Source organism: Oryx dammah, unplaced genomic scaffold (genome assembly GCF_014754425.2).
Source record: "Oryx dammah isolate SB20612 unplaced genomic scaffold, SCBI_Odam_1.1 HiC_scaffold_14, whole genome shotgun sequence".
NCBI lineage: Eukaryota > Metazoa > Chordata > Mammalia > Artiodactyla > Bovidae > Oryx > Oryx dammah.
Genome location: NW_024070198.1, coordinates 18,601,268 through 18,624,584, shown reverse-complemented (window position 1 = coordinate 18,624,584; position 23,317 = coordinate 18,601,268). Strand labels below are relative to the sequence as shown.

General features: G+C 54.6%; 1 protein-coding gene across 2 annotated transcripts; it reads left to right on the top strand.

Moving 5' to 3' along the window:
• Positions 1-411: 411 nt before the first annotated feature.
• Positions 412-22,244, top strand: LOXL4 (lysyl oxidase like 4). Of its 2 annotated transcripts, none has more exons than XM_040254183.1 (15): positions 412-511; positions 4,886-5,200; positions 6,026-6,204; positions 7,087-7,292; positions 9,050-9,088; positions 9,248-9,467; positions 10,384-10,567; positions 10,725-10,879; positions 11,615-11,782; positions 12,858-13,020; positions 15,654-15,897; positions 16,961-17,076; positions 18,067-18,203; positions 18,544-18,655; positions 20,953-22,244. In XM_040254183.1, exons 2-15 carry the CDS (start codon positions 4,921-4,923, stop codon positions 21,021-21,023), a joined length of 2,274 nt encoding a protein of 757 aa, XP_040110117.1. In that variant the 5' UTR covers positions 412-511; positions 4,886-4,920; the 3' UTR covers positions 21,024-22,244. The 2 variants fall into 2 exon arrangements, with proteins under 2 accessions (XP_040110117.1, XP_040110118.1); XM_040254184.1 differs by having other exon boundaries at positions 412-538.
• The last annotated feature ends 1,073 nt before the right edge of the window (positions 22,245-23,317 follow it).

The following is a 23,317-nucleotide window of genomic DNA, read 5'->3' as shown; positions in this document are numbered from 1 at the left end:
TGAACGTAATTCCCAGGTCAGCCCTGGGGTTGGGTGTACCACCCAGTTTGCAGAGAAGGTAGCTGTGAGTCCTCCGACGGGGACTCACGAGGCCACAGCGGGACTCGGCCGCCCGCTGGCGCTGCGCCGCCGACCTTTCCCGGGAACTCCGATCCTCCCACAATCTCTCCTGCTGCAGCGTGCCAATTCCCTGCACGGAAAACAGCTGCCCCTCGACCCCCTCAACTTTCGCGACTCCGGGCTCTCCCATGCCAGCGGGCGCTGGGCCGCCCTGGATCGCGTCCGGGGTGGGGGTTCGCCGAGCCCTCGGAGGGGCAGACCGGCCGGGCGGGGCTCCTGCGGAGCCCAGGTCCGCCCGGGGGCGGGGCCTGCGGGCCTCCTCCGCGGCGGGCGGGGTGGGGGCGCCGCGGGCCGCAGCCGGATAAAAGGGCCCCCGGGCACCCAGGAGGCCGGTTAGCACTGCTTGGCCGCGGAGTCCAGGTTCCAGCCCCGCAACTTCGCGCTCCAGCCGGTGAGCCCCTGCCTGGTGCCTGGCCAGGTCTGACTGTCTGTCCTGTCTGCCTGACTTCTGTCTCTCTGGGGGGTCTGCAAGTCTCTGAGGGTTCCTGAAAGCTGGGAATGGGAGGGACGGGGCTCCCCTGGACAGTGAGCCTAGCCCCCTAGTCGCTCACCAACCTGTTGCCAGTGAAAGTGTCCAAGCTGGGGAGCTTGGCCCAAGGCCCTCCCTGGGTGGTGCATTGCGGCCTCGGGTGCCTGCGTGTCTTGTTTGTGGACACGCTGCGTGTAGTCCAACCATTTCTCTGGCCTTCTCTCCCCAGTTTGGGGCGGGGCAGGAGAAGGGGCAGGTGGGCTCAGATGTCTCTCCTGTGACTTAGGGGACACAGAGGCAGAGTGGAGCCGGACTCTGGGAGAAAACAGACCAAAACTGAGTGTGCTGGGTGGCCCAGGGGTTTGCCCAGGGCTGGAGATTGGAAGGGAGATGAAAGGTAGGCAAAGGGCTTCAAACTCGCAGGCGCTATGCCTGAACATGTGGACATTCGTCTGCACTGTGTCCGGCCGCCACAGCCAGTGGTCCCAGGGAGGATATCAGGGCTGGTTGGGGGGGGGGGGCCTCACCCCCTCCCCAGAGAGCTAGAGAAGCAACTTCTAGTGATTCCCAAGGCTGGTTCCCACCAGGATACCACCCCAGTGCTCTCTCCTCAGTACCCTTGGGCACTTTCAGTCCCCCTAGCAGGGTCAGGTCAAGCCAGGTGCCAGGGGTCCCTGGCAGCACCTGGTTCAGGTGCCTGTCTCTTTCAAGCTGGCAGGATCCTGGATCTGTCACTTGGTTGCACTCACTCAGCACTGGCAACCAGCCCAGTGCCCTCACATCACGGCTGGGTCACAAATCAACAAGCAGCAGGGTGGAATTTCATTCATCTCCCTGCCTCCTTTCCCTCTTCCGCCTCCTTCCATATTCATCCTTCTCTGAGAGCCCAGCTCTGGAACCGTGATGCCTGGGTTTGAATCCTGCCTGGGCAAGTTACTTAGCTTCCCAGGGTCTCATCTTCTCATCTGTCAAGTGGAGATGTGTTCAATAAATATTTTTTAATGTATAATAATCATGATAGCTTATTACTAACCTCCTCTCCTTCTCAGCCTTCCTTCTCCTCCTTTTGACCCTCTCTCTCCTTCACTTGGGAAAAGCACTGCCACTTTGGAGGCTGCTTCCTTCTCTAAAGAGGCTTCTCAGCCTGGTCCTCTTCTCTGTGCTCAGCGCTGGGGTCTCAGCCTGGTCCTCTTCTCTGTGCTCAGCGCTGGGGGAACAGCTGTGGGGAGACACTCCTCTGGGTTGTGGGGACAGGAAGCAAAGACACCAAAGTGCTAGGAAGTTTTAGGGTCTGGGCAGGGTGGGGGGCGCTTAATGAAGGGGTAGCCTTTGAACCAGGTATGGAAAGATGTGTAGGAATTTAACAATCTGAGCTACAGGGAAAGGGTACTCCAAGGAGAAGGAACAATGAGAGCAAAGGCTTGGAGACTGGAGGATGTGCTTTGGGGACCGTGAGTAGACAAGTGTGATGTGAGCAAACGCTGCAGAGGCAACTGCAGTGGGCAGGAGGGCTGGACTCTCCCTTTCTTGACTCAGTTCCTGCTACTGCCCATCCACCTCCTGGGGGGGGCTTTCATGGAATGGAGCTGCTCTAGCTCCCAGGGTCCTTCAGCAGAGGCCCATCCCTGTCCCCACAGAGGCTCCTTGGAGGGGAGGGAGCCTGCTGGCCCAGGGCTGCCCACAGCCTTTCATGCGGCCTCCAGTACTCTAGGGATGTCAGTCACACAACAGGCCTGCCCAGCCCAGCCCTGGCCCACAGCATGTCCAGTGCCCCCCGTCATTTTAGAGAAGCTGCACCTGCATCTCAGAGAAGAAAGCCTCTGATTCATGTCACATGATCTGGTGACAAAATGAGGAGCCTCCTGACTCCTGCTGTCGGGGAGCAGGGTCATCTTTTAGGCCAGACCCAGGGTGACCTCTGGGACCTAACAGCTGGAGGGCCTGGAGCCCAATTCTCCCATGGCGATTTTGGTTTGGTTCAGTCCCTAGCTGGCCACCTCCTCCTTAGGGGTGCACGGAAGAGGGAGTGGGGCATCCCACGCAGCGGAGAGCACTCTGCATGTGGTGACAGCCAATGGGGACCCCCCACCAGCTCCTAAGTGAAGAAAAAGGTGCTTAAGTCTGTGTCGGAAGAAGTATGGAAAAGAAGGGTATCGGTACTGGGGACTCGATGTGGGGTTGGGGCCACCCCCTCCATTCCTTCTTTGTCCAGGGAGGGGCTGGGACCAACCTAGACAAGGGTTCTATAGTATAGCTGTTAATAATAGCTAACTAACCATTGAGTTAGTTACTCATGTACTCATGCATTTGATTTTCACAAGAATCCTATCCCCATTTTACAGAGGAGGAAGTTGTGGCATTGAGAAACTAAATAATTTGCCCAAGACCACCCAGAAACCAGCCGGTGGAGGTGGGATGTGAACACAGGCGCCTCACCCCGAGGCTGCCTGCCTAAGCACTGTGCTCTGCTGCCTCGCATCGTCACATCTGCAGATACAGGGTGCCAGCTACATACATAGCACTATTCTGGGCCCTGGGGGTGCAACCCAAGGTCCCCGTTCCCGCGGAGCTTCATTCTTGAGCTCTTTTGTGCACTTCTAGGTACCTACTGCCCCCAACACTGGGCTGTCCAAAGCAGGAGGCTTGGTGGCTAAAGGAGATGGGGCTGGGTGCAGGAAGGAATAAGGACTGATTCTCAGCCAGAAACTAGCTTGTGGGGAAGGAGGGGGCAGGAGGCCCTCTAAGACCCTCCCTACTGAGAATTCCCAGCTATGGAATCCCCCTCCAAGAAGAGCAGTGGCTGTGGACGAAGGGGGATTCTCCCCAGACAGAGCCCTTTAAGACTCAAGCACTAAAGAGGTAGCCAAGGACCCAAATTTGTCCATCCGCCCTCTGGGCCGGCCTTGGCTGCCCATCAGCAATAGAGCTGGCCATGCAGGAGCTTCAACACCGGTGGCTGCAGACACTCTGACAGCTGCAGCTGGGCATAACTGTTCTCTGTGCTTCTCCCAACCTTGCAACTAGGACCAAGGCTGCTAACATATGAAGGGGGGAGGACCAGCCCCCAATTTGTCCCCTATGGGGACCCAAAGAACATCTGACGATAGCCTCCTGGACATGGGGGCCCTCTCCCATGTCTGGTCACTGCCTCAAATACTCCCATGACCCCTCACTTCCTACTGGATGAAGGGCAGACTCTCCACATGGTACACACAGCCCTTGATCTTCTGGCCCCAGCCTGTCCCTCCACCTTGGTCCCCTCCAAGTTGCTGATACTGTAGTACAGGATTAAGAAAGGGCACTCCCTGCTCTTGCACAAACTCACCTCTTTCCCTCTTTCTTCCCTCTTCTTTCCCCTTTCCTATTGAGGAGAACTCTTATTCATCCGACAAGGCCCTGCTTAAATGTCCCTTCTCTGAAAGCCTTCCCTGACTCCTCATCTCTGAGCTTCATGAGGGCAGAGAGTAGTGTTTGACATGTTTACTTCTTTCATAGGCCTGAAGCAAATATTCCAAAAATGTTTGATGACTCAATGTACAAATCATGCGCCTCCTAGAGGTGGAGCTTGCTGTGTGGTTTGGGCAAGTCTCTTAAACTCTCTAGGTCCTAATTCCTTATTTCTGGAGTCAGGAGGTTGAACCAAACATCCTATACCTCCTCCAGCTCGAATAGTCTAGCCCTTAAGGACCCCCCTTTCTACACACATATGCTCAGTCGCTCAATTGTGTCCAAGTCTTTGTGGCCCCATGGACTGAAGCCTGCCAGGCTCCTCTGTCTATGGGATTCTCCAGGCAAGAATACTGGAGTGGGTAGCCATTCCTCTCTCCAGGGGATCTTCCCCACCCAGGGGCTGAACCCACATCTCTTGCATCTCCTGCGGTGGCAGACGGATGCTTCACCACCAGTGCCATCTGGGAAGCCCCTTCCTCCATAGGAGACTACATCAAAAACAGCTCTTTATTGAGCACTTGCCATGTGGTAGGCTCATGATCAGCCCTTTATCAGTGTTTTATTCAACACTCACAGCAACACTGGGAGGTAAGGATTCCTACCCTCACCTTACAGATGAGGAGACTGATTCAGGAAAACTAAACTTACAGCTAAGGAATGCTGGGTTTGAGCCAGATGGACTAATCTCAGAGCCAGACTCAATCTGTGCCACCACACACACACACCCCCCAACACCCCAACACACACACGCACATTTGGAAGGGCCCAGGCTGTCCTTTGTCTCTGCCGGCAGAAGCGGCCTGAGGTCAGAGGTGGGGGTCATTGTCGCGCTTCCTTGTTCCCCAGGTGCCCCGACTCCAGCTGCCCTTGAAGTCACCACAATGTGGTTCCTATTAGCCGCCCTGCCCCTGCTCCCATTGCTCCTGCTGCTGGGCCAGGCTCCTCCCAGCAGGTCACAGTCACTCGGCGCCATGAAGCTACGGCTGGTGGGCCCCGGCAGCAGGCCGGAGGAGGGCCGCCTGGAGGTGCTGCACCAGGGTCAGTGGGGCACCGTGTGTGATGACGACTTCGCACTTCAGGAGGCCACCGTGGCCTGCCGCCAGCTGGGCTTTGAGGGTGCCTTGACCTGGGCCCACAGCGCCAAGTATGGCTCAGGGGAGGGTGAGTAACTGGTGCTGCCCTGCAGAATGACAGGGGGATGGCAATGGGCTTCTCTCGGGGGTGGGCTCCTTGAGACTCCAACAGAACAGATGAGACCCCCCACTTATCCTTTAATACCCAGCTCAAATGACCTGTCCTACCCTTGCCTTCTCATCTGCAATGAGGCCATCACCATTGCCACCATCACCACCACTCAACTCTAAGTTCTTTGAACATAGCAATTACATACAGTGCGTGTGTGCCTGCACTCATTTCAGTCATGTTTACTGAGCACTTACCACGTGGTAGACTCATGATAAAATGTGTGCAGTCATTTCAGTCATGTCCGACTCTTGGTGACCCTATGGACTGTAGCCCCCCAGGCTCCTCTATCCATGGGGATTCTCCAGGTAAGAGTACTGAAGTGGGTTGCTATGCCCTCCTCCAGGGGATCTTCCCGACCCAGGGATGGAACCCACGTCTCCTGCGTCTCTTGCATTACAAGCAGATTCTTTACTGCTGAGCCCCAGGGCAGCCTACCACACACTATAGGTGCTCAGCAAATGCTGATAGTGAATGACTAGATGGATGAATGAGGGAACAGATAGACCCAATTGCTAGACCTACCTGGCATTTTCCGAAAGCACATCCGCTGGGATCTGATTCTGAGAGGAGGCATTAGGCAGGGTTGTAGATACCAAGCTCCCAGGAGAACCAGCTTCTCTCTCCCATCCCCATTTCCCACTCAGATTTTGGGACAGGAAAGTGGGGTGCTATCCAGGAGGCAGAGATCATGACTTACCTCTCTGTGCCTGTCCCCAAGCATCACTCATCCTCCCCCCACAGGACCCATCTGGCTGGACAATGTGCACTGTGTGGGCACAGAGAGCTCCCTGGACCAGTGCGGTTCTAATGGCTGGGGTGTCAGTGACTGCACTCACTCAGAGGACGTCGGGGTGGTATGCCATCCCCAGCGCCAGCGTGGCTACGTTTCTGAGAGGGTCTCCAATGCCCTCGGGCCCCAGGTGAGGAGGCTGTTCGGGCCCTTGCCTGAGCTGAGGGGGTGGTCAGGGAATGGAGGGCCTCCAGGTGATGAGCCAGGAGGAGGAGGGAGAGGAAAGGGAGCAGGGGGCGGGCTGGGAAGTGCCCCTGGGGCCCTGACACCTGCTTGTGGCTTGGAGCAGGTGTACGGACAGGGCCCCAGCCTGAGGCAGGCGGGCAGGGACTCGAGGCTGGGCCTGCCGGGAATCACTGAAGCTGCTCCCCATGAGAGGGTAGGGGGTTGCCTCACCCACAAGGCCCAGCCACAATTGCTGTGTCTTCCGGGCACAAACAAACCGGAGCTAAAAACAGCTCAAGCCAAACAACAGGGGCAGGCAGGGCAAGTCTCTGACTCTTACCCTCTGCTGCAGTCTCAGCTTGAGGACAGCTGGCCCAGGCCCACTGACTGGGGCAGCCATGGCAGGCGGCTCCGCACTGGTCTAAGTCATTCAGGGCCAGGGTTGGGGCTCAAGGGCCAAAGGATCCTGCTGTGGTCTCAAGCAGCCGGTCGGTGTCCCTCCTCCAACCTCCCCAGGGTGCCATGAAGAAGGTCCCCCTGTACCCGATGGAAGCCTCCCAAACTCCGAAGGCTCCCATCCTGAGCCCAGGGAGGGTGTGGATCTGCTTGGTCCTCTCTGGGGTTCAGGAAAGGACCCTAAACAAACCAAGCTTCTGCCTCATACTCACTGTGTGGCCCTTGGCCCCTGCCTCCCCATCTCTGAGCCTCCCTTTCCAGCCCGTCCAGTGAGGGTGCTGGGTGGCATGATCTCTAAGTGCTCCGAACCCCAGCTTTCCCATGTGAAGACCTGCAGCAGGCTCAGCAGAGGCAGGACTCCTGGGGCCCATGGAGACTACACATCCCGCAGGACCGGCGGCTGGAGGAGGTGCGGCTCAAACCCATCCTCGCCAGCGCCAAGCGGCAGAGCCCAGTGACCGAGGGAGCCGTGGAGGTGAAGTACGAGGGCCACTGGCGGCAGGTGTGTGACCAGGGCTGGACCAGGAACAACAGCAGGGTGGTGTGTGGCATGCTGGGCTTCCCCAGCGAGGCACCTGTCGACAGCCACTACTACAGGTAGGAAGGCACCACTACAGGTAGGAGGGCTGTGCAGGAGGCGGGGTTGTGGGGCAGTGGCTGAGTGTGTGCACACGTATGCACATGCATGTGTGCGCCTGTGTGTGTGCACATGTGTGCACATGTGTGTGTGTGCACACGTGTGTGTGCACATGCATGTATGCATGGGTGTGTTTGTGTCCATGTGCATATGTTTGGGACCTTGCAGACCTCAGTGAGACTAGTAGGAGTGGTGTCTATAGGAGGACATTCAGTGGGTGTTGGGATTGGGAGGGAAAGAGGCCCAACCAAGGAATGTCCCTGGATTTCTGGGGTTATAGATCTCTCAATAATTAAGTGAAGATGAATTTTCAGACCCTGGGAAACTCCTAGAAAAAGTCAGAAAATAAACATCGTACTTGCCAATCAGATAGAAAGAATTAACTGTAGCAAAGAGTACTCCCAAAATGAAAGGTAAATAAATGTAAAACTGCATTCCTGATTAGAAAATTAGACCTGAGTAATGGCAACCCACTCCAGTACTCTTGCCTGGAAAATCCCACGGATGGAGGAGCCTGGTAGGCTGCAGTCCATGGGGTCTCGAAGAGTCAGACACGACTGAGCGACTTCACTTTCACTTTTCACTTTCATGCATTGGAGAAGGAAATGGCAACCCACTCCAGTGTTCTTGCCTTGAGAATCCCAGGGACGGGGGAGCCTGGTGGGCTGCCATCTATGGGGTCAGACACGACTAAAGTGACTTAGCAGCAGTAAAGATACAGCTCTGCCCACAAGGACAGATGGTGTGGGTTCCGGTCTAAGCTTTGCTGATAACAGGCTTCAGGTCCTTGGTAGGGCATCCAGGCCTCAGTCATCCAATCCGCAGGGAATTCTCTGAACCCTGACCCAGCGAATTTCCTTGACTCGAATCTAAGCCAGGTTCTGACTGGGCTGCGTGTAAGCCAGGCATGGGGTGGGGAGGCATTTGGGAGAGGAGACTTAAAAATATTCTGTCAGAAATGTGACAGAACTGTCACAAGATTGCATCAGCCTGTAAATGATTAGCAGTCAGGGTTCTACCCGCTCTGATCAGTGAGCGCTTCATATGTTTCTCATCAGGGGATAAATCTCCCACAGGACGTGAGTCATCTCCCCTTACCCATCCCCAATCAGTTGTTCTACTCTGTGTCTCTGGCTTAGCTGACCCTAATTTCCAAGACCAGCCACGTGGCTCTATCCTTGGGCCTGACTGGGGTCTGGGTCCCTGACTTCCTGCTGCCCGGTAATTGCACATCTGGGCCTGGCTGACTTGCCTACCACCCATGAGGAAGGCAGCCCTGGATTATAGCCTCAGTATCTCTGGGTGGGCAGCCCCCAGCAGAAAGGCCTTCAACTTCCACCTGTCCCCAGAGGACTTTAGCCTGGGCCCCTTATCATGGGTTTGCTCCCTAAAGGCTGCCCTTCAAATAGACTGGGGAAAGGGCAAGCTTGGAGCCTCCTGCCCTGGGCAGCCCAGCACAGAGAGGACCCGACTTTGGGTTTAGTCAAGGGACCTTGCTGGGGCCCTGCTTTCCCTTGCTGTGAAGTGGAGATCGTCTTTATCTGTGGAGCAGCCACTCTCTCAGACTGTGGCAAAGCTCAGCATTGAAATAAGATTTATGAACAAGTGCGCCAACTGTGAAGTCTAGTGCAAAGTCAAGCGTAGCTCTGAGAAGCCAGGGTGACAGGGCTGGGACTTCTGCACCCACTCCACTCCCCACCTGTTTGCTCCCCTCCAGGAAAGTCTGGGATTCGAAGATGAAGGACCCCAACTCTAGGTAAGGAGTAGTGCCCTCACGGGAGGATGCGAACGAGGTGGCATGGAGGGCCTCCTTCCTCTCCCTTCCCCTTCTCCAGGCCCCTCTCTCCTCCCCAGTGCCTTGCCTCCCAGAGTCCTGAGCACCCCTTCTCCACCCTCAGTCTCACTTGTCTTCCAGACTGAAGAGCCTAACAAAGAAGAATTCCTTCTGGATCCACCGTGTCAACTGCCTGGGCACAGAGCCCCACATGGCCAACTGCCAGTTGCAGGTGGCGCCAGCCCAGGGCAAGCTGCGGCCAGCCTGCCCGGGTGGCATGCATGCTGTGGTCAGCTGTGTGGCAGGGCCCCACTTCCGTCCTCCAAAGGCAAAGCCAGGGCGCAAGGAGTCCAGGGCAGAGGTGGGTCCCCAGGGCCCTGCCCACAGGCCTGGAGGCCCAGGCCCCACTCACAGGACCCTGCTCTGTGGGGAGGGACTGACTGGTGGGAGGGGACTCTCCAGGAGAGTCAGGGGAAGAGGGGGGCGAACCTCCCATCAAGGGGACATTGGTTCAGACCAGGAGGAGAGCAAGTCCCAGAATGGTTGAACTTTGGGATTTATTTAAAAGGGCCCATTTATAACCCTACCATAAATGGAAAGCTGACATCACTGGCCAGGAATAGAAGGTAACCATAAAAACTGTAATTACCCTGTAGCTGCATCCCATCGAGGGCCGAAGTTATTGAGCCTGAGCCTGGCCCTCGTTATAAAAAGCAAAGAGCAAGTGCTAGGGAGGCATTGTAGGCCGACGTCTCCACGTGAGAGGGTCTCCTCACGGGGTAGGAAGGGATGGGAGAGAATTAACGGAAATGACTTCCCCACCTTGCATTTCATTAACACCACGTCCCCGCAGGTGTCTCACATCATTTCACAGATCTGCTGGGGAAGCGTTGCTCTAGGTTCAGCCCCGAAGGACAAAGCAGCAGTGAGGCTGGATGAGAGGAAGGGACTCGCCTAGTGGTTAGGTGTCAGGTTGTGAAGCCCGGGAACCCCAACTCCTGAGGCTCTTTTGTTGGGGCTGGAATTTGTTATTACATTTATTGTTACTGTTATTACATAATAATTTATGAATTTGTTATTACTGTTATTATTGTGGTGGTTCTTTGTTACTGAGGAAGGGGGAGAGGATTGAGGAAAACGACTCATTCAAGGCAATGGCTGCAGGAGTCAGAGATGAGACTCGAACTCCAGTCCTTGGCTCTGCCTGAGTCGAGGGGGCGCAGCCCCTATGCCTGCCTCCTCCTCACCCTCCCTGAAGCCAGGCGTTCTCCCAGCAGGAGATGAAGGTGCGCCTCCGCTCGGGGGCCCAGGTGGGAGAGGGCCGGGTGGAGGTGCTCATGAACCGCCAGTGGGGCACCGTCTGTGACCACGGATGGAACCTCATCTCCGCCAGCGTCGTGTGCCGCCAACTCGGCTTTGGCTCTGCTCGGGAGGCCCTCTTTGGGGCCCAGCTGGGCCAGGGTGAGTGAGGACGCCTGGGGTGGGGTGGGAGAGCCTGGGTGTGCCGCTGGTCCATGCCCTGGTGGTCCCAGGGTGCTGGGGCCCAGGGCAGCTGCCGTAGGGGTGAGGCTGCCAAGATGGAGCCTCACACGGCCTTTCTCCCCGCTCCCCGCTGTAGCGCTGGGGCCCATCCACCTGAGTGAAGTACGCTGCAGGGGATATGAGCAGACCCTCAGCGATTGCCCTTCCCTGGAAGGGTCCCAGAATGGTTGCCAGCACGACAATGATGCTGCCGTGAGATGCAACGTCCCTAACATGGGCTTCCGGGACCAGGTGAGCCCAGGGCCGGGCAGCCCTGAGATAGCCCCAGACACTGCATGCAGCCAGTGGGGAGGGTTTGTGAGAGGCAGCTGGAGCTCTGGGCCCCAGCGCCTGCCTGGAGCCAGCCTGGACCGCCCTCTCCTCTGAGTCTGCCCTGGCCTGGCCTGCTTCCCCTGAGGGCCAGGCTTTGGCCTTCAGAGACGGCAGAGGCTCGAGGGGACTGACTCTTCTGGCAGATGGGCTTGCCTCCCCCACCCCCCGCCTCAGGTCCCCCGTGAAGTTGAGAGAGAAGCGGCCCATGGGCAGAGGGCCGCAGGTGTCAGCACCAGGGAGTGGTCAGAGTTCAAGCATCATGCTGACGTGGGTTGCGGGCGGGCAAGTCTTTCTTGTCTCTGACCTTGCTCTCTTCTGTAAAATGGGGTCAGCTGTCCCGGAGGGTCACTGAATGTGACGATAGATATGAAAGCACTTGGCAACTGGTGAGACATCATCAATGGCAGGATTTCAGGTAGATGGAAGGCAAGGCCTGGGTGCAGGCACTCTGAGTCAACTTTCTCAAGCGGGCAGGGACTTTAGGGACTATCCAATAAAATGTCCTCAGTTTACGGAGGAGAGCAACCCAGAGAAGGGGAGTGTCGTGTCCAGGGCTGCGTGGTGAGCTAGCCTGGACAGGTCTCCCAGCCAGCAGCCCCACGCTCTCCCCCTCCTAAACTGGCCCTGTGCCTCACACACCCCTGACCATTGCAGGTGCGCTTGGCTGGTGGGCGCAGCCCCGAGGAGGGGGTGGTGGAGGTGCAGGTGGAGGTGAGCGGCGTCCAGCGCTGGGGGGCCGTGTGCAGCGACCACTGGGGCCTCAGCGAAGCCATGGTAGCCTGTCGACAGCTTGGCCTGGGCTTTGCCAGCCATGCCATCAAGGTAGGTCTCTGCCACGCTAAAGCTGCTGACCCTTCACTCATTCATTCAAGAGTTAGCTATGAGTGGAACTATGCACCAAAGAATGCTGGGTGCTGGCGACTGTGGTGGACAAGACACAGTTCCTGCCTCATGGAGCAGTCCGTCGCCACAGTCACGGGAGGGAGGCGGTTTTTCCTAAATGTTCATGCAACGGGCACACAGCTGTATCTGCAGGAGAGATGAGCAGACGTAAGCCAGATGAGGTGGGGGAGGAGTAAAGAGCCCATGTGAAGACCTTGTGGCAAAAAAAAAAAAAAGACCTTGTGGCTAGAGGACACTTGACTTGGTGGAGGAAATCAGGGGTGGAGTGCGGCTTCTAGAGTGATCCATCGGTGTGAAGTGCGAGGGTAGAGGAGGAGGCAGGAGCAAGACCATTCAAAGCCCGCAAGGCAGATTTTTTTTTTTTTTTTTAAGATTTCTTCCTTGCTATTTGGCAAACTGTTGGGGTGGGGATTACTGTGAATACAGAGGAGCACACTATTGCAGGTGCCCAGGTGAGAATGTTGCTGGCTTGGACGGGGCTAGTGGCAGTCCTGGGGTAGACAGGTGGATAGATTCAAAAGATATCAAGGAAACAAAATCAAGAGGCCTGGGGCAAGGCTGCTATGGTGAAGCTGCTCCAGCTTCACCCTCAGTGGCCTGCCTGGCAGTACTGGGCACCCTTCACCCTGGAGAACTGGGCTCGACCCTGAGCACAGCCGGCCACGTAGGGCTGTATGAAGAACAGCTAGGGAAATGGGACAGGTCTGAGTGGACAGGAAGGGACCAGGACCATCGTCTTCAAAAAGCTGAGGGCTGCAGTCAGGGAGCGTGATGGGAACAAGGCCAGTGGTGGAAGCCACAGCAGTGGATTTTGCCCTCATACATGGAAGCCATGTCTAATACCAGAGGGGTCCAAAGTGGCATGACTATTTTCCGGCTGAGGCTGGGCACAGCTGGGTGAGGGCGGTTGGCCGGGGTCCAAGCCTCAGATGGAGTCAGGTGGCTCTAAGAGCATGTCTCAGCCCTGACTGAGGGATGCTGGCTGTTTCCTTAGGACACCTGGTACTGGCAGGGGACGCCGGGAGCCACAGAAGTGGTCATGAGCGGGGTGCGTTGCTCAGGCGCAGAGCTGGCCCTGCAGCAGTGTCAGAGGCATGGGCCAGTGCACTGCTCCCACGGCGCGGGGCGCTTCTCGGCCGGAGTCTCCTGCACAGACAGTGAGTAACGGGAGGGGCCCCTGGGGTGGGTGGGCGTGGCTCCTCTGGGTTGCCGAGCCTGCAACTCCCATCCTCAGGGAGGGCCCTGAGAGCTGGTTCCAGCTCCAAGGCCCCGGGGTTGGGAGTGGAGGGAGGGCTGGGTGTGGAGCACCAGCTCTGCCATGGCCACGTGTGGCCAGGTCACCTGCCACGTGGGGAAACAAGCTCCGCCCCGCTCATGGAGTTAATGTGAGAATCAAGACAGTACCTGACAATGTGAGGATACACAACGGTGTTTTCCAGTGTTTGTGTCATGACCAGTAATTTAAAAACAACAGCAACAACATGTTGCATTTAGTAAGGATGGTATTTTTCTCTTGATATTATGTCTATGTGTCGTCACAACAGAGGGCTTCCCAGGTGGCTCAGTGGTAAAGAATCCACCTGCCAGTACAGTAGATGCGGGAGATTCAAGTCCAGTCCCTGGGTCAGGAAGATCCAGCAAGGATCTTTCTTCCTAGAGAAGGGCACGGCAACTCACTCCAGTATTTTTGCCTGGGAAATCCCATGGACAGAGGAGCCTGGCGGGCTACAGCCCAGCGGTTTCAAAGAGTCAGATACAACTGAGCAACTAAGCATGCTTGCACATCACAACAGAAAATATTAATATATTTCTTACTGTAGTCTGTAGTAAGAAAAGAGTTTGAACGCTGTTGTAGAGGACATAGAAATGTGAGGACACGTGGGCCTTACGGTCAGCTGTGGGATTTACCCAAAAGGCTTTATTGTAGGTCAAGACTGTTTTGAGGCATCCATCTACCCCACACCCCCAGATTCTTATGGTAGCAGCCTTTGTTTGACATATGCCAACCAGGTCTGGGCCAAGAACTATATCCAGTCCAGAGGCTGCAGGATGCCACCAACCCAAGTGGCCGCGTGACCTTCTTCCAAGCCAGGCTGCAACGCCAAGATATCCTTCAGCTCCGTCAGCAAGCTTAGGGCTTTCACTCTGATCAGCACCCATTGGAAGAGCACCAGCCTTTACAGCACGTCCTCCCCTGCAGGGTGATGGGGTTTCCGAGCGGGCCTCCAGCCATGGCTCCCAGCATACTGGGGGCCGGCTCCCCACTCTCTCCCCTCCTGGGACCCTGTGCCCCTCGATGGAGGGGCAGCTTTCCTCCTGAATTCATTTGATACTTCACAACGGCTGAGCACAAACAGCCAACCCACCATCCCTGTGGTCGTCCCCATTTCTCCTCTGTGATTTTTCTCCTTTCTTTCTTGCCTTTATTGTCTCTTCTTCTCTCTGAAAGAACTCCTTTCCCTCAGAAATTCTAGGGTGTGCCCATGGGCATACCCTTGTCCATCTCCAAAATATACCTCAGGCATTCCAAGAGCATTTAGTGATAGTAGAGACATCATCCAGCAAACCAGCTCCCACCCTGATGCCCATTCACTGAAAATAAACCCGTGTTCCCTTCTCACCATTGTTAGCAATGGCTCTGCCCCAAATCTAAACTGTAACCTAGTTTTTGCATGAACGAGCATTGAGAATTGGCAGTTTTCTCTCTCAATGTTACAAGGCAAAAGCTGTGGATTTCCACGTCTCTGCCCTGACACACGAGGGACCACAGTGATGGCACAGTGGCTCCGAGGAGGCTAAGAGCCCCTATAACAGGAAGGGAACCGGAGAGGCACTGAGCAGCCTGTGGAGAAGCAGGCTCCAGCGTGGTGGACGCCATGCACCAGGGCACGCATTGTCCTGGTGTGAACACCCATGGTGGCCATCAGGGTAGAAGAGGAGCCCTGGAGGCAGTACAGTCTCAGACAATGTAGCAGAATGGTCCAGAACAGCAGAGCCCAGGAGCAGGTTCAGAGATGAACTCTTGCAATCTCCAGCCCTCTCCCTCTCACACTGCAAGAACTGAGGCTCAGAGAAAGAGCTGAGGTGACAAGCCTGGCATCAGCAGAGCTTCCGAGAGGTTATATGAGCCAGGCTTACAGGCAAAGGTATGCTCTACAAAAGCAATGCTAGCTTATGTCACTGCATGCTTGCCACAGGCCACACCATGATCTCAGCACATTACAGGTACTATCACACTCATATTATTCATTATTTGCATCTTACACATGAGGAAAATGATAGACGAAAGGCTAAGCCATTCCCCTTAGTGGTGTAGACAGAAATTAAGCCAAGACAGGAACCCAGGTAATCTAGCTACGAAGCCAGCAAGCTCCACTGTGACGCTAGCAGCCTCCCAGCTTAAGGTGATAGATGTCTCCTGTTAGGAGAACTCACATCTCCTGACTCCTAATGCGTGCTGCGTGCTAGGTCGCTTCAGTTGTGCCCAACTCTTTGTGACCCCATGGGCTGTAGCCCACCAGGCTTCCCTGTCTGTGAAATTTCCCAGGCAAGTGTACCATCATAGGTTGCCATTCCCTTCTCCAGGGGATCTACCCAGCGATCAAACCCAGGCCTTCTGCATTGCAGACAGACACTTTACTGTCTGAGTCACCAAGGAAATCTTCTGAGTCCTAAACCGCCCTACTCTCCTGGTTCCTCCAAAAGCACTCAGTCTGGAGGCAAGCCTGTCCCCGGGGCTGGAGAGCAAAACTGGCTGCCTCCCTCACCTCGGTGTTTCCACGGTGCCCAGGTGCCCCAGACCTCGTGATGAACGCCCAGCTGGTGCAGGAGACAGCCTACCTGGAGGACCGCCCGCTCAGCCTGCTGTACTGCGCCCATGAAGAGAACTGCCTGTCTCAGTCCGCTGCCCGCATGGACTGGCCCTACGGACACCGGCGTCTGCTGCGCTTCTCCTCACAGATCCACAACCTGGGCCGGGCTGACTTCCGTCCCAAGATGGGGCGCCACAGCTGGATTTGGCACCAGTGCCACAGGTGAGCGCCTGCTCGGGCCTCAGCCCTTAGAGGGCCAAAACCAGGGTGCAGGGACCCAACCAGTCTGGTCCTTCCTGGGAGGGGTGGGTGTGAGCTCAGGGAAAGAGCCTTCCTTCCTAGACATGCTGCCAGCCCCGCCTCCGGGAGGCAGTGAGGAATCCCGAGCATCACCTGGCCTTTCCATTGCTCTCTCACCTTCCCTGGACATACCCGTGGATTCACCTCCCCTGTGGTATCCTATGGACTGGTCCTCACCAGCAGAGCTGGTCTCTGTTAGAAGGATATTTCTCTGGGGGCCTTAAGCCTTGTCTTTAACAGCCAGGTGAAATGGGGACTCCTAGAAACCTGGAGACCCAAAATAGCCATCCCGTCCAGGATCCTAGCTCTGCAGAAAAAGCTGGTTGATTTCTGCAGCAGCAAACTGAGGCCTCCAAGGAGGAGCAAGGAATGGCGCTGGAAGGGGACAATGAGCGTTCTTTCCTATCAGCAGCTTCCAGCCCAGACAGAAGGAGAGACAAAGGCAGAATGGAAAAGGGTGTTGGTTTTTTTTTTCTTCACATAGCTGTGGGTGGGGAAAGCTGAGAGGAGAGGGCAGTAACTTTGGGACTCGACTTCGCTGAGATAATAAGCATCTTTCCCTGTAGCATGGATGGAGTTGTCATTAGAACTGGACTGGCAACAATGGTAGCCATCTGGGCCCAGGCTGGCAGGGAGCAGCACTAGCGTCCCTCCAGGCTCTGCAGCTCCGCTCCTGGGCTAGTCTCTGGTTGTGTCCCTTCCTTCCACCGGCAGGGCTCTGGCCTTGTAGTCAGGCAGCATCTCCTGGAGCTCTGACCCCTCCGCACCTGGCTGAGACCCTGCGGGATGGGGGCAGCTGTGTCTGGCTGCCTGGCAGGAGTGCCAGGAAAGTAGGGTCATACTAATCTTGGGTCTGGGAGGGAGAAGGGCACTGCCCTGCTATTATAACGCTCCTCTCTGGGTAATGATGGGGCCTGGTGCCTCCGTCCTCCCTGCCAGCCCCTCTCCTGCTGCTGCCAGGCTGACAGCCCTGCCTCTTCCGTAGGCACTACCACAGCATTGAGGTCTTCACCCATTACGACCTCCTCACTCTCAACGGCTCCAAGGTGGCCGAGGGGCACAAGGCCAGCTTCTGCCTAGAGGACACAAATTGCCCCACAGGTACGTGGTTTCCTATATTCCCCCGGCCCCTTTGGGGTCAGAACCCCTCTGTCCTGCTCAACAGCCTTAGGCATCTGGAGACTGGGGCTTGGCAACAGTCAGCACTTGAGGCAATTCAAAAAGACAGATTTCTGGGGATTCCGTGCAGCGTGCACTAGCTGTGCAGTGGTTAGGACTCTGCTTTCATTCCTGGGTTCAATCCCTGGTTGGAGAACTAAGATCCTACAAGCTGTGTTGCACAGCCAAAAAACAAATAAAGACGAATTTCTTACCTTCTCTACTTCCTCTGCATTCCCAGCATATTGTATATTATTGTTTAGTGATGAAGTCGTGTCAGACTATTTCCATGGACTGTAGCCCACCAGCCTCCTCTGTCCATAGGATTCCCCAGGCAAGAATACTGGAGTGGGTTGCTGTTCCTTCTCCAGGGGATCTTCTCCAGCCAGAAATCAAACTCACATCTCCTGTATTGGAAGGCGGATTCTTTACCACTGAGCCACCTGGGAAGCCCAGTGTACTGTGTACCACTTTTAAAATACTTAACCCTTTTTTTGGATAATAGTTGCTGACCTGTTTCACTTCCGCTGATCCTTTGAGGACGTGGATTGTTTGATTCCTATTTGCATACCCACAGTTCGTAGCCCTTAGAAAGGGCATGGTGAAACACCAGGTTGGAGGGACAAGTGAATTAGCATAGAGGGCTGAAATCTTCCAATCACATTTCCTAAGCCAGCAGGAATTTTCACTAGAGCATCCAAATAAATGACCTCTGTCACAGACGGACTTTTGTACAATGCTGGATTCGTGGTTAGTAGGACTCCTGGCTCTGATAGGCAGGATCTTTAGGAAGCTCAGGTCCCTAGTCTGACTGCAGTCAATTGGCAAGGCTGGTATGAGGATTAAATGTTGAAGGATGTGAAAGACCTAACAGGTACTTTGTCCCGAGCACCTATTGAGAGCCTCAGTCACCATCAGTACCCTCCCTTACAGGAATGCAAAGGCGCTATGCGTGTGCCAACTTTGGGGAACAGGGAGTGACCGTTGGCTGCTGGGACACCTACCGACATGATATTGATTGCCAGTGGGTGGATATCACAGACGTGGGCCCTGGGGATTATATCTTCCAGGTAAGGGGGCGTCTCCATTTCTTCCAGATGTTCTGAAAGCTCTCTGAGGTCAAATGAAAGAAGAGCTTCATAAATAGGATCTCTGACATGTCTGGCACTTGAAGGGGCTACACTGTAGGGGAAAAAAAAATCAGGATCCAGGACCTAGGTTTGAGTCCTGAGTCAAGGAACAATGGGCAAGTCAAATCTCAGTCCCCATCTGTAAAAAAAAAAAAGATATTAATGCCTACTTCCTGGGGTGATCATAAGGATTAATGAGGAATACCGATACACTTCGCCAAGACTGCATTAAATGTAAAGATGATCACAGAAGCCAAATTGCCTGTTTCTCTCACTCCAGGTGGTCGTGAACCCCAAGTTCGAGGTGGCAGAGTCAGATTTCTCAAACAACATGATGCGGTGCCGCTGCAAGTACGACGGGCAACGGGTCTGGCTGCACAACTGCCACACAGGTACCTGTGGGCCACTAAGCGGCCAGCCCCACGCAAGCCTGGGGTGCTGGAAGACACTCAGCATCCCTGCGTGCAAGTAGAGTGTGCATGTACAAGGCTGGGGGTGGAACAGAGATGGATGTCCTTTGATAGCTTCATAGAAGGTAGATTTCTAGAACAGACGTCACCCACCTCACCCACTAACTACTTCCACGACCCTCCTTATCCTAAAGGTTGTTCAGATTGAAAATGCAGTCTCCCATCTGTTCTGGAATCTTTCCTGTTACTTCAAGCCGAGTCAGGATTTCCCTTTTCCAGTCTGTTACTATTCCCTTTCCTTTCGTAGGATCTTAGTTGTCTCCATCCCAGGCTGGCTGCCTCACAGGCAAATGTAAAAGTCCCCTAGATCTGTGCTGCTACTTCCAGCTGTGATCCCTGCTTACATGGAGAATAGGGCTCTGCACGCTTGCAGAAAATAGTAGTTTCAGACAAAGATGCTGTGATCCAGTGAGGGCAGATACACCCCAGAGTAAGGAGGTGGTTGCCCGTAAAGAAAGGTAGCAGTTCCTCTGTCTTCAACCTTTAAATGCTTGCATTTGCTGCAGGGTGTGTGCAGTCACACCCACACTTTGCACATAGGGGGAGGAGCAGACTCATTCATTTAGTCAACAAACATGGGTTAAGACCTATCTCTGTGTCGAACACTGTGCCAGGCTCTGGGAAATTAAATGGAGTAAAATGCAGAGCTGAGTGTCAGGTAGGGTAAGCAAACATGCAGATGGATACCCCAGTCCTACTGAGTACCCCACACCACTGCGAACTAAGGCTGAGCAAGCAGAGTGCTTTCTGAATAGCAGCCTGGGGGCCAGTCAAGATTCCCCGGTGCTAAGTTGTTTCAGTCGTTGTCTGACTCTTTACAAGCCTATGGACGATAACCTGCCAGGCTTCTCTGTCCATAGGATTCTCCAGGGAAGAATACTGAAGTGAGTTGCCATTTCCTCCTCCAGGGGATCTTCCCAACCCAGGGATCAAACCCACGTCCCTGCATTGGCAGGCAGGTTCTTTACCACTAGCTCCACCTGGGAAGCCCAAGGTTCCCCAGAGGAAGGGACATTTGTGCTGATTTCAGAGGGGAGACTGAAGTCAGAGGGAAAGAGCAGGAGAAAGAGCATAGCATTTGGCCTCAGAAGGTTTCACTGGGCACCAAATCCAGTTCCACCACCTTCCAGCTTTAAGACAGTGAAGAAATTTCCACTCAGAAGTCTTCTCTGTTGTAAAATAGGGCTATGTACCCAAGTCCACTAGTGTTCTTTGCAGGGAGGGTTATGATGGTTCCTGCTAAGAGAATGGACTTTATCCTGTGGACTTCTGGAAACCAATAACAAATTTCAGTCAAGGAGGCAAGAAGATCAGATTTATGTTTTCAAAAGATAACTCTGGCAGTGGATGAAGACAGTGAGGAGTAAGGATTTGAAAACTGTATAACTGGAATAGATTCTGCTGCCATCAGGCAAGACAGGAACAGGAGAGGAATCGGGAGTTGGAGCCCAGAGACCTAAGGCTGCCGGCGTGGAGGCAGAGGCTCCATAACACTGGTGGCAGGCTGCACAGGGTCCAGGGGAGCGAGGAAGGAAGGAAACAGCGCAGCTCTGACCCCTCCAGGGTCCTTGTGGGAAACAGAGAGCACACTCAGGTGCAAGTATGAGGTTATTTAATGAGAGGGCTATCCAAAGGTGTGAGCAGGACTAGGGAGAGGAGCATGTTGAGATATTCAGGGATAAGGAAGACTGAAATGTTGCTATCACTTTGGGCTTAAGCGGGCAAAGGCTGCCCTGGAGGCAGGTGAACACTTGTGCTGAGGAGGAAGGGGGAGCTGGTAGGGTGGGGTCGCAGGAGGCAATTGCTGCAGGTCGGGGGAGGAAATGGCCCAGCCTCTCTCCTTCCATCCTCTAGTCTCTTGTTGCTTCCCACTGAGCTAAACCAACCAGAAGCCAGAAGAGGAGGGAGCCAGGGTGAGGCAGTCTCTAGGGGTCCGGTCTCCAGGGCTCCGAGAGAACAAAAAATAGAGAATGAATGTGGGGAGGGAGCAAGGAGAGTGACCAGCATAACCCTTCCCACGCGATAGCCTCTTCTTTCCCATGTTCCTGCAGCTAGGTACCTGTCAGCATGTTTCTCTAAAACGGGTCATTGTCCGTGCCCATGACTAACCCAATGGGAAGGCCAAGCCAGACAGGATGTATTGGTGTTTGTGAAGTTGTCAGTGAGGGGATGGGACTCTGGTGAGGTCAGCTACTTACCTGTCGTCCTTCTGTCCACAGGGGACTCATACCGAGCTAACACAGAGCTGTCCCAGGAGCAGGAGCAGCGTCTCAGGAACAACCTCATCTGAAGCCGTCACCACACGCTCCCAGCTGCTGCCCACACACCAGATACCTCAGCTTACTGGAGCCATGCCCTTCACCGAGCCCTGACGCAGAGGGAAAGGGGCCAGCGCCAAGAGGCACCAGGAACCCACTCAGGAAGCCTTTAGATGGCAAGATCACCAAACCAGAATGGCACCGCTCCCTCAGGATGGCTCTGGGTCTGATCCCTGGGGGCCTCTGGTCTCTAGACTATGGCCTCCAGGCTTTGTTCAGCTGAGCTCCTCTCCTCTAAGGAGACCTGGTCTTCCCAGGATCTTGCCCCTGAGCTCCTGTTTCAGCAGGTACCAGTTCCTTAGGAATGGACTGTGGCCTTGCTCTCCATCTAAATGGTGCTTTGCAGATGTCTCAGAGGAGGGCCAAAATACACAGGAGGAGGAGTCAGCTCTCTGCTAGGAGCTCTGAGTGACAACAGCTTGTGTCCAAGTCACACCTGGCAGAGAAGCTGGTGAACTGAGCCCCTTGCTTGATCTGTCCACACTTAGAACTCAGCTGTCTTGCTCTTCAAGAGTCTGTTCTTCAGTGTCCTTACCTTTATCCTCCTGCACATATGGGCTGTTTCTAATGTCCTTGGAGGCTTAGGCCTTAGGCATCCCCTTATCTCCTGATGGGCCCAAACCACCAGTTCCTGAGTGCTGGAGACAGGGCAGGATTCACAGAAGTGGCCAGATACAGCCTTCTGCAGAGCAGTAAGAGAAGGCCCAAAAGAAAGATGGCTGGGGCAATGTAGACCCCAGCTGCTGCCAGGGTCTCTGCCAGGGAAAAATACTTATTATAAATCCAGCAGGCGAGATCACTGTGCATCTCAGGACTGGCCTAAATGTCAAGTCCCCCAGGTTTCTGGAGTGAACTTTCCATTGAATAAATTTTTGAAGTGGAAAGAACATCAGTCAAACAGGCCACTCATCTCTGCAGGAAAAAGAAGACAGGTCTAGTAGAGTAAAGGCTAGACTATGGAGAAGTCAGAAGGGGGAAGATTTAATTTAGTTAAGGATTAAACCTAGGAAAGGCCACCATCTCTGCTCGACGTGGCTGTGATATGCTCTTGCCCAGGTGAGGTTAAGATCCATGATCTTCTTGGACGTGATTCTTAATCCTGTCTCCACTTGGACACACTTGAGAGATGATTTTCACAGGTCTGATGCCCTCATGCCAATAAAGGTTGCTCACTATGGACTGCTACAAAGCAAGGCTGGCTGTGATTCTTGGCAGTTCCCAGCACACAAACTTTACCCCTTTTCACTCCCAGTGACCTGGTTTCTTAAGATGTGTGGGGTGCACGTGCTACTCATGCATCCCCTGGAGAAGGGCATGGCAACCCACCCCAGCATTCTTGCCTGGACAGTCTCACGGATAGAGCCTGGAGGGCTACAGTCCCTAGGGTCGCAAGGAGGCAGACATGACTGAGCGACTTAGCACGCACGCACACACTGCTTCCCGATTCCCTCCCTAGGCTCCAGGGTAAATCATGGGCTGGAAGGGTTAACAGATGAGCAGTAGGAGGAAAGAAGGAAAAGTCCAAAGATGGTAAACTTCTACAACCAAGGCTGCAAGGCTGAAGTGAATGGTAGTAGATGGGGCAGAATTACCAGAGTGCTCCCAACCCCACAGCTCTGAGGAGAGCTGCCCCTCCTCAGGGGGTAGAAAGGGGTATCTGCCCTGGGGTGTCCTCTGTGAATACAAAGAAGAGCTTTCTTCCTTCTTTTCCTTTACCTCTCCTCAACTTCCTCATCTCCTTCCTTAGGCAGAGGGAGCGTTAGACTTTGGCATGGCAGTTGAGGTAAACAAGGGAAGGACTGATTTCCTGTTGGATCCAGCAAACATCTCCCAAACAGTAACAACATTATAGTCACACATGCAGCTAATGCTCTGTGAAAGAATGTGTGGCTGGTCGGGGAGCGTGTGGTGACTGATGACTAGATTCCAGCACAGAGGTTACCCACAGCTTCTGGCTGGATCCAATTTCCAAAAAGGCCAGAAAAACCAGGCTAGGCGGCCAGCCACCGGCTCTGCTCTGTCTCAGTGCCCACATCACACGTGTGATAGGTGCAGCCAGTTCTAATTCTTGGAAAAAGCTATATAAGGGTTGTGCTGTTACGCCTCTGAGTTGAAAGGGAAGGACATGGGAAGATGTGGCTGGCATGAGTTGTAACTAAAGGAGGAATGTTAACAGAATACCAACCACCAAATTCCAGACAGAACCAAAAATGTCCGAATATTTTTCACCTTGGCATTCCTCAGTCTCACAGAAATTGAAGTATCA

Coding starts and splice junctions, on each gene's coding strand:
- LOXL4 (XM_040254183.1), top strand. CDS start 4,921: ATGTGGTTCCTATTAGCCGCCCTGCCCCTGCTCCCATTGCTCCTGCTG. Junction 9,468..10,383: donor GCAAGGAGTCCAGGGCAGAG/GTGGGTCCCCAG, acceptor TTCTCCCAGCAG/GAGATGAAGGTGCGCCTCCG. Junction 10,568..10,724: donor TGGGGCCCAGCTGGGCCAGG/GTGAGTGAGGAC, acceptor TCCCCGCTGTAG/CGCTGGGGCCCATCCACCTG.